This window comes from Notothenia rossii (assembly GCF_949606895.1).
Source record: "Notothenia rossii genome assembly, chromosome: 1".
NCBI classification, from domain to species: Eukaryota; Metazoa; Chordata; class Actinopteri; order Perciformes; family Nototheniidae; genus Notothenia; species Notothenia rossii.
The window spans coordinates 67029343-67040013 of NC_136912.1; the positions used below are offsets into that span (position 1 = coordinate 67029343).

General features: G+C 38.7%; 1 protein-coding gene across 1 annotated transcript; it reads right to left on the bottom strand.

Moving 5' to 3' along the window:
• Nucleotides 1-273: 273 nt before the first annotated feature.
• Nucleotides 274-9537, bottom strand: LOC307029407 (interferon-induced protein with tetratricopeptide repeats 1-like). Its single transcript, XM_079665369.1, has 2 exons — nt 9378-9537; nt 274-2431 (listed from the first exon to the last, which is right to left on the bottom strand). Exons 1-2 carry the CDS (start codon nt 9383-9385, stop codon nt 1126-1128), a joined length of 1314 nt encoding a protein of 437 aa, XP_079521495.1. The 5' UTR covers nt 9386-9537; the 3' UTR covers nt 274-1125.
• Nucleotides 9538-10671: the final 1134 nt, after the last annotated feature.

Consider the following 10671-nt stretch of genomic DNA (forward strand, 5'->3'; position numbering starts at 1 on the left):
TATGTAAATGAGTTCATATCAAATGGAGAAGTTAAGTTTTAATGCACGTTATTTTCTACTCATTTAGATAATGAGCAGCAGCTGTCTGCAGTGTCAATGAAGAACTGTTGGAGACACCTGCACCATGACGCTCTGCTGCTGCCATCTACTGCTGTAACCAGGTTACTGTTTGGATACCACTTCCTGTTGACAGGGTAGTAGTAGTGCTACATTTTCTATAGAGTATATGCATGTATTAACCCTAAAGCAACCAGGAAACCAAAAACAAGTACATTTCTTGGTTTACATAATGCATTTTTATTGTTTTTTACAATATAGAGGCACTCTTGATATATAATCAGTTGCATCATGCAATACTATTGAGGTTATACATCCATACTATATTGCAATAAAATCACACATTTTTATATTACACAAATAAAAGCTTACGGCAAAGCACATTTCATAGGTTATAGAGTATTTTGCTAGAAAGAACAGTGCAAATGGAAAACACATACACATAGTTCAGGAAAACAACATGTCAACAACCTGTGTTATAAAGGATTTGGCTTATTTCCTAAATCGAGTGTATCGTACTGCTGACAGTTTTTCAGTGCATAAACTCTGACACATCCTACCTAACTGACCTTCTCCACAGACACACTCCCACTCGCTCCCTCCGCTCTGCTACTGCCAACCTCCTGTCCCTCCCCACCCGGACTAACCTCAAGTCCTGGGGCGGCAGAGCCTTCTCCGTTGCTGCACCCACCCTCTGGAACTCACTACCCCAATCCATCAGAGATTCTTCCTCCCTCACAGTATTCAAAACATCACTCAAAACCCACCTGTTCAACACTGCATTCAACCACTGACCACCCCCCCCCCCCCCTATTTGTGTTTTGTTTATCTCTTTTTGTATTTTTCTTTGTTTTGTTTTTTGTTTTTTGTTGTTTGTTTTTTTAATCCTCTGTCAAAGCGTCTTTGAGTTTCCTGAAAAGGGCTATACAAGTCTCATGTATTATTATTATTATTATTATTATTATTATTATTATACATCTTCTCAATCAATAAGTATATACAGATTATTTTTAGGTAGTGCAATACCTACGTTTTTTTCTGATTGTTTTACCTGTGCTGTTAAAAACACTACGGCTCTTGCAGGTTTGCCAGAAACTCCCTTATTTCTCCGCACATTCTGTCCCTGCCTTTGGCCCTGATCTTCTCCAGAACTTTGATGCTGCCGTCACGATAGAAGGATTGGTGCGGTATTGCTGCTGCCTTCATGTGATATTTGAGTGACTTTTGATACTCCTTTCGATCAAAATTTAAATATCTTGCGTAGTTGTTGTAAAGCACCTGTTTGTCTGCTGGTTCCAAATCCCTTTCTAGCAGTTCCTGATATATCTGCTCAGCTTTCGCCTGGCCATCATTTGCCTTTCCATACACATTTGCAAGGTCCATCTTCTTCACAAGGGAAGAATGAGGGTAGAGAGAAATCACCTCTTGATGGAGACCCACTGCTCTGTCTATCATGCTTTTCTTTGGGCGAATGTCCCTGGAAAGGATTATCTTCCATTTGTAGCAGAGAGCAGTGCATCTCTTCAGATAACGCTCATCTGGATGGTCCTTCAGAGCCTCCTCTGCCAAATCAATAGCCTCATCAACAGATAAATATGTTTTGTAAACCCTTAGTATGGCTTTAAAACCACTGTAGCTGCTGACAGGATTCCTTAAAACCTCTCTGGCTAACTCACGTGCTTCATCTTCAATACTTTCTCCTCTCTTAGCACGTTGATCAAGGTATTTAACAGCAAGGTACAAGTTCTCTGGATCCTGTTCCTTAGCGATTCTCATTTTCTCCAAGATTTCCTCTTCCAGCCCTGTGCTGCTGTGCTTAGAAGCATTCACTAACCCTATGATGTAGCTAGTGTTCCACTCCACAATGTCCGGCTGCATCTCAATGGCTTTCTGGAAGTAATTTGCAGACAGCAGCTTTTTGTCTGCGCTGAACTTCATCAGGGTCCAGGCTTTTTCAGCGTAGGTCTCCGGGTGGAGCTCCTCCTGGGATGGAGATGGGTATTTTTTATTCAGGGCGTCGACCTTTGACAGGTAGGCCTCACTCTCTGCTTGGTCTCCCAGGTGGTGGTGCAGCCAAGCCAGGTTCCCGTAGTTCACCACTAACCAGGGGCCCTCACCTGCGTTTCTCATGTTATTGAAGGCCTCTGTAGCCTTGTTGAAGAAACTTTGGGCGTCTTCACTGAAGCCCAGCTTGTACTGAATGAACCCTCGCAGGTTGTAGATGTGACCCAGCCAGCTGCTTCCCTCCTCAGTGCCAATGTCCTTCACGTTTTCTCTTAAACGTATAAGTAAGGATCTGCTGGGGTCCAGATCCCAGGTGAAGTGGCACTGCAGGGCCTCCAGTTTGGACACCAGTGTTTGACTCTTAGAGGCACTGAAGAAGAACAAAAGGAATACATTTTTCAAAAAGCAAATTCAAAAAGTATAATGGATTATGGCCCACAAATGACACTTGTGCTTGTCTTGTATTGTATTTCTTAATTATAGATGAAAACCGATATTACACAGTATTGTGTTAAGCCCACTTTTCAAACAAATTCAGTCAATTATTTTCTCATACTGATATTCTGCACAAACCGTGCTGTTGTATTTACTGTATAGTGTCCTTACTGTAAGGTAATTATTATATTTACAGCACTTTGGCTCAACCGAAAATCGTTTTAAAAATGTGCTATATAAATCAAACTTGATTTGAATTCAAGTTGAAAACATTTTCTATCAAATCTAAGTTGATAAGAAAAATGCCCAATAACTTATTTTCATATCACGCTTGAAATAAACCCTTCCTATTTCCTCTTATGATTAGCAATTCTGAGGCTTCTGTTTTAAGGGATGAGCTGCCAACAGAATAAATGAAACCCTACGGAGAGCTGTGATATATGCTGTTGTTTTCTAAAAGCATATTCAAGTATTTACCCTTGTGTTGTGTTCAAAAGCTGTTACCGTTCATGGTGTTCGCGGGTCAATTTTGACCCATGCTGTATCTCAGTCCAAAACACTCAAAGATAATGATTATCATCCAATATTGTTTTAACTACATCATAACTAACTTATTATGCATTCATAACCGTACAATCCTGCTGTCATTTTTATTTGATGGCCCCAAAACACATTACACCACATATTTAAGTAAAAAAATATGATTAAATTCACTCATTATATTCCCTATAGTGAAGAAGTATATAATTATGTTATCTGACTACTAGACTAATATTAGAATACAATTTCCCCCCAAAAAGTTTTTACAACTTTATATTATTAACTACAGTAACCTCTGTGGTATTACGTGTCAAAATTGACCCACATGCTAGAAAAAAAAGAAAGACCTTCAGACTTGGCTAAAATTGTCAAAATCAGTTGTGTAGTGTTTATATAGCTGTTATGGAGGATATCATGAAGCCTTGTTCAGATAAAAAAAACTAGAGCGTAGTTATTATATAATTTTGACTTGAAACGGGTCACGGTAGACCCGAACACAACATAAGGGTTAAGCATAATTTACCTACATTTGATTAATTTTGATGAGGCAATATACCTCACGTCGAGTGAGTGGCCCAGCCCTTCGTATATTTTTCTGTATGTGGCCCTGTGTGAAAAAAGTTTGGACACCCCTGGTCTAAAGTTTGCTATGTTTGGATAACAACATTTCATAGGGAGGGAGGGAGACCGATACAAATTGAGTAAACTTGAATTAACAGGAAGGGAGGGAAGGATTTGTATTTCTGTTAGTTGTTGGACATTATTGAGCTCTACAATGTAGAGTTCAATGTGGTTGTCTATGTGAAGAAATAAATGTGATTTGATATGCAGCAAGGAACAAAGTGAAAGAAAGAATAAGCAAATTAATGGATAAAATTGTGTATCACAATAACAGAAGAGTAGAGAAAAAGGTGTTTCAAATAAGGGAAGAAAAAAAAGAAAGGCAGAAAGATAAGAGATAATAATTTTAAAAAAGGTTGATGGTAAGGAAGGAGCAGTGGCGGAAAAGAAAAAGAAAGAAAAAGGTAAGAAAAAGGAGCAGTGGCGAATATCTTAGGCCCTCTCTGAGGGCCTAAGATATTCTACAAAATAATGTTTCAAAACATTAGTTTTACCAAAATAACTTGATTTAATTGTATTTAAAAAAACATTTCCAAAGAAATAAATCCTTCAAATCTGCCTATTCAGTTTCTGTTAGAATGTGAAGAGTTAAATGAAAGAAGCTCGTCTCTGCGAGTTACTGGAGCTGGACAGGAGCTGTTGGACGTCCAGCTATGAATTCACAGAGGGCCCGCTATAGTAACTCAACAAGACAGTAATGTCAAATGACAGTACAATTGACCAATCATATCTTCCCTCTAAATGGGTGGGTTTTATTATAGCGGACTTTATGCCAAGTTCCGCCTGCTGTGAAACTTTTCTTGTTTCCATAGCAACAACAACTTCCTGTCAACAGCGTAAACTCGCCTTCAAAATAAAAGCATGCCAAATTACACTTAAGTCATACAACTGCAACGAAAGTAACAAACACAATCCAATATCCTTTTCAATTTCAAAAAACACAAATTGGGTTAATTACAGGTGTGGTTTTGTGTGGTAGAGGGTCGCTTTCATTGATGCGTTTTGCACCCCAGGCCGTTGTTTTGATATTCTGCTGAAGTATACGCTGTGACTTAATAACTCTTTTTTTTCCTTTTTTTTTCGAGGGGGGCGCAGAGGGCGTAGGTCAAAGTCACGGCTCGCCACTGGGAAGGAGGCTGCAAGTAAGTAAGGTATAGGGTGGTAGGAAGAAAGGTATGATGACATTGAGCAACAAAGTCGAACAAAGCAGCCAGGAAATGTAACGGTGACTAAGGGAAATAAAATAGTTAATTGAAAAAAAAGATACTAAACAGATGGATTTAGCATTTTTCCTCCTGCTGAAACACAACCACAAATACATTCATCAGTAATTATGGGATTAGTTTTGTATCATAAAGATGAAGCAACACTTTCTCAGAATAAAGCAAAACTATGAGTTTAAAAGAAAAAAAACTGAGTCAAGCAAAATAAAATACATTTCAAAAATAAAACTGTAAGTTGCAAACAAATCATTTGTGTAATCATGTAAACTATAAGTCTTTTTTCTTTGTTTTAACATAGGTTTTTGTTTGCAGTTCTTGTTTCTTCTTTCTCAATGAACAGACTTTTGCTCTCGCTGCAGCTCTTCTCGTTTGTTCTCCCTCATTTTTGGTTTGAGATTCTGACACAAACCTCCCAGGTGTGCAGGATTTTCAGGGGGTGAGTCCCCATTGGCTACTCAGTTTTTGAGTGACAGCCCAAGTCCTCCAGCGATTGTACAGTGAGGGCAGCTGCGGTGCGGTAGTTGCCTGAGCGTGGATAGAACACCCCCAGAAGAACCAGCATTTCAATTATTATAATACTGCAAGTGAAAATATATGTAAGTATTGATCATTTGTTTTTTTTGTGCTGTACTATACGGTCTGTTTCTTTCTTTATTTTATTTCTTTCTTTATTCTTTATTTTCTTTATTCTTAATTTGCTTTTCTTTTCTTTATTGTGTTAAGTGAGAAGTAAAGAAGTTGTGCTAGTTGTGTACAATGCAAGCTAGTAGCCTAATAGCAGGGACAGTTAGCTACAAAGCGAGCAGTGAGTGAGCGTTCAGACGTTATATATACAGTCTATGGTTCAGACACTCCAATGAACGTATTGTACTGACACCGGTGTCAGTACCATATGTGTTCGCTGGTGTCAGTAATATGTGTTCGCCCTACCATATGTGTTTGGGGTCCATTGCTTACCAATGACGTCACGCATTGTGATTGGCTGTACGGTAATCGGACGCTGATTGGTGTAACTAGGGGCGCTGACTAGGCTATACCGGTATACCGGGGATAACGGGTCACAACCGTAAGCGACCTGTTATCACTAAGGAAATGACAGCGAAGCATCTGGGGTGTTTTCTCCACATAACTGCTCACGTCACTGTCACTAGTATTTATTTATACATACTAGGGCTGTACCCAAATATCCGAATATTCGTACATTGGAGTACTATTCGGATATTCGTTTTGTTTGTTTTTTCCCCGTTTTTTTTTCATATTGAATTTATTGAAATCTCCAATATCAACGTAAGAGCTTGTGCCTGTTCGGGGGGTGCTAACACTTAACCATAAACGTTATTGTTTACTTTCTCCGTCTTTATATATTAATTTTCTCCGTTAATCTCCGTCACGTTGTTTCCATAGCAACAACAACTTCCTGTCAACAGCGCTACCTCTCCTTCAAAATAAAAGCATGTCCATAAATAGGAAGCCAAGCCAAATTACACTTAAAGAGCAACTTCCAGGTAAAAGACACCTGTGAATAAATGTGTAGGAAAATGATCAATACACTAGATTTTCAAAAACATATACAGAAATATACACTACAGTGACATCTGGCGTCGTTTTTGTAAGAAATGTTCACTTCCGCATAAACAAGCCTCGGCACGTGACCTCCCGCGTGTGACGTAACACGGGGGACACAAGGGGGAGAGCGGCCGGTGTAACGTATTAATAAACATGGATCCCAATGCTACTTTCGACACAGAAGAAGTTGAACATGAATATTCGAATGCATATGACGGACCACAACCTTATAATTATGAGCCTGCTAGGCGTCCAAGAGACCAGGAGCAGCCAAGGATTAGAAGAAATAACGGCCATCGGAGAGAAATTGAGCTGTGGTGTGAGGAGAACCAGTGGAGAACTGGGCAGCTATCTTGGTGAGTGACCGGCGTCACATCACAACATTGTAAAGAGAGAGAGAGAGAGAGAGAGAGAGAGAGAGAGAGAGAGAGAGAGAGAGAGAGAGAGAGAGAGAGAAGCGAGAAGCGAAGGGGGGGGGAGGAGAGAGAAGTAATAAGGTTTTCTGATAAAGCTGTGGAGAGTATGTGCTGCAGGGACGTGGATGCACAACGCACCCAGGAACGAACGCTAGCTCCGGTCCTTTTTACTGTGGACTCGATGTCCTGACAGGCTGGTATTTCTGCAACCTGCACAAACACAATACTGCACCATGATTACAAATGGTGAAATACAATGTAAAACTACCGAAAAATACCAGCTCCTTAAAACACAACCGCTCTACTCAACGCAACTCTACTATACCCGCGGTCAGAGAGCGGAGCTGTGTCCCCTGCGTGATGTAATATGACGCGTTTGACGTATGACCTTCAAAAAAAGGCGTTTTTAAAAGCAGAGCTCAAAATTGCTCCTTTCCCTCTGAATTCCTGCCCTTGTTTCTCGTAAAACATATCAAATCCTGCATTCACTTTTTTAATTGTAATTTTCAAGCAAGTTTAAGCATAAATGTAGAATAAATAAAAACCTGCAAGATGCTCTTTAAGACATATACAACTGCAACGAAAGTAACAAACACAATGTGATATCCTTTTCAATTTCAAATAGCACAAATTGGGTTACATTAACAAATAACTATAAAACAACAATACTGTAGAACAGGGGTGGGGACACCGGCGCACACACTCAAACGGATTTGTGTGCCAGACTCTACCAACAGGCTTTCATGATTCTGTTTAGATATGCAAGTATAAGCCATGATAGCTTATTTTATTAACACGCTAATTGGATATGAAAATCAATGGAGGCTGAGTTAACTTTGTAGTAAAACCTACCGTCCATGACTGCCCCAGAGCTGTGTTTTATTTGTTAACTTAATATTTATCATTTCCTAAAACATTTCCTCTCATATTAACAGTGTGTGGATCATTGAGACAGCGTGGTGTCCAGAGGTCTTATCCCGTTTCCCACTTCCTCTGAGGGAACAGCACGGAGGGGGGGCATGAAGAAAGACCTGCACCATCTTCATCCACGCTGGGCGTTGCTGGCATCACTGGCTCAGTGTCATTTCATTTGGCCTAATGTCTTTACATAACACATGTAATATATTTTATTATTATCCACCTTTTTGTTTTATGTCCTTTTATTTAAAACATTCTTTGAGACTTCATCTTCTGGTTCAAATTTCAATAAATGTAATTTGTATAATCACTCTTTTTATTCTACATGGAAATGTTAGAGATTCCATTCAAATGTGTTGATTATTCAGATCTTCCTCAGGCTAGGAATAGTATGTCGAATTTTTAATGCTAAATGTATATCATTTTCTCACAGGATATAGAATGAGACAACACCGTTTTTATCCATTGTGTATGAATGCTTTAGCTCTTCAGACCAACATAGTAAGATGTGAGCATGTTCCTAATTGTGTTGGTATGCAGCCTAGGTCTGGTCTGTTTAATAAAGCAGATCTGCCACTTTTATATTGTAGAATTTGTTAAATTAAAGCAGTCTTTAATTGTTTGCCCTAAACATAGCAATATATGCTTTTGAAATGTAACATGTCTTTGAAAATATAATAGTATACAGTTTATATTGTGTATCACCTTTAGCTTGAAAATACATAGATGTGGTTTTTTTTTCTCTATAAAATAGATAGACAGACAGTTTATCAATCCCAAATTGGGAAATTATTTAACAGCAGCAGTGTGTTCAGGTATTAAAATATTTAAAGTTGGAATAAAGTATAAACTACACAACACAAGTATAATGCACAGCAATCCATAAAAGAAGTCCGATATGTTCATGAAAACTCCCCAGGAGAAACCAACACTAACGTGGCCGAGTGGACTCCGGAGTTTGCTGCATGAGTTGCACTGTACGATCTGTGGTGTAGTGGGCTGTCACTCAAAAACTGAGTAGCCAATGGGGACACACCCCTGAAAGTCCCGCCCACCTGGGACGTTTGTGTCAGAATCGAAAACCAACAATGAGGGAGCGCAAACGAGAAAGCTGCAGCGAGAGCAAAAGTCTGATCATTGAGAAAGAAGCAAAGAGAACTGCAAACAAAAAGACATATTAAAACAAAGACAAAAGACTTATAGTTTACATGATTACACAAATGATTTGTTTGCAACTTACAGTTTTATTTTCGACATTACACTTATTTTGCTTGACTCAGTTTTTTTTTCTTTTAAACTCATAGTTTTGCTTTATTCTGAGAAAGTGTTGCTTTATCTTTATGATACAAAACTAATCCCATAGTAATAGGCTGATTATTAAATAAAAGAAAAAATAAATAGGCCTACATAATTTTTAAATTCCTTTAGACCTGGCATAAATCGAAGAAGTAAATTAAGAATTAAGAAGGAACGGATTGCGTAACTTTCAGGGTCCATTATGCAAAAATATTCTCCAATAACTCAATAGTAAGACATTCATTTTCCCAATGTTACTTATGATTTACTTTTACAATGAAATCCAGAATCAGCAACTCACCTCATCATTCAGCTGTTTCCTCAGCTCTGTAGTTCTGTAAATGTTAGGATGGTTTTTGCTCTTGATGCTCTGATATAAAGTAAGTGATGTGTGTCTTGACTATCTTCAGTTTTGCTGTAAATGATGGGATGTTGTTGAGCACGGAGCTTTAAATGCTCACTGCTGATAAAACAGGGGCGGGGCATTATGGCATAAATGTCATGAACTGCCTCGTCGCGCCTTGACTTTCGTTTTCCGGTAATGGAAACTACATCTAAGGGAGGATCAGAACAACAGCATTATTTGTTTTCTCTCGTTTCCCACGAATGAAAACCTACTCTGTCATAAGAAGGGGGGGGGGGGGGGGGGGGGTAAATGTGCCTTCACTTTCTTTTCACACTTGATTCCTTAAACTGGGTCATATTTTCTGTTAAATTGACGTGGGCAAAAGTGTTTGTCTTTCTATTTAAAGCTATGTATGCCATTCCATAACACACATTGATTTGGCCAGCTCAGCCAAGTAATATTATTTTATTACAGTATGTTTTATTTGTTGATTTTAAACGGCCCTAAAGGGTGGTTTAGCACTTTGATGTCTATTTCCCTCTTAATCTAACTATAATTTAAACACAGTTGTGTTCATTTGAAGTTAATTGTACAGCAATACATTGGACTGGAGGGCCAGACTCTTTCTGAAAGAATAAGAAAAATATGACAAATAAAAGAGAGGACTTATCTTTGGTTACCAATAGCAGTATCACATGGCTTGATGTAATTTCCTCTGTGTCCTTTCACTTACAGTTGTTCTCTTCCTCTGCCAAATAAATAGGATTCGGCATGTTGAGGGACATAGTTTCAGTGTTTATGACTGCTATTTAAAAATAATAGCAACAAAAAGTCAATAAAAAGGCTATTAATATGCAAGTTGGTCACCAAGAAGGAGGGACCAGGAAATGCCATTTTCCACGCTCAAGACCTAATCATATTTTGATACCACTTTTCATACAACTTCATTTTCATTTTGTCTAAGGACAAGTACATCTAGCAAAACAAGTGCACTTTTTAACATTTTGGGCATGGATTATTTGAAATGTCATACGTGGCAGAGAAAATGTCCTCCAATTTTGGAATGACCCATATTGCAGGGTGTGTTGGTTGGTTGTTATCTATACAGTCTATGGCTGTTATACATCAATCACAGGTGAAGCTAGAGACATCATGAAGCTCTGCTGCCATCTACTGGTGTTGCGGGTTAAAGACATTGTGCTCGCTGGTGAAATAGAACGAGACCATAACTGATATTTTCAACTTCAAT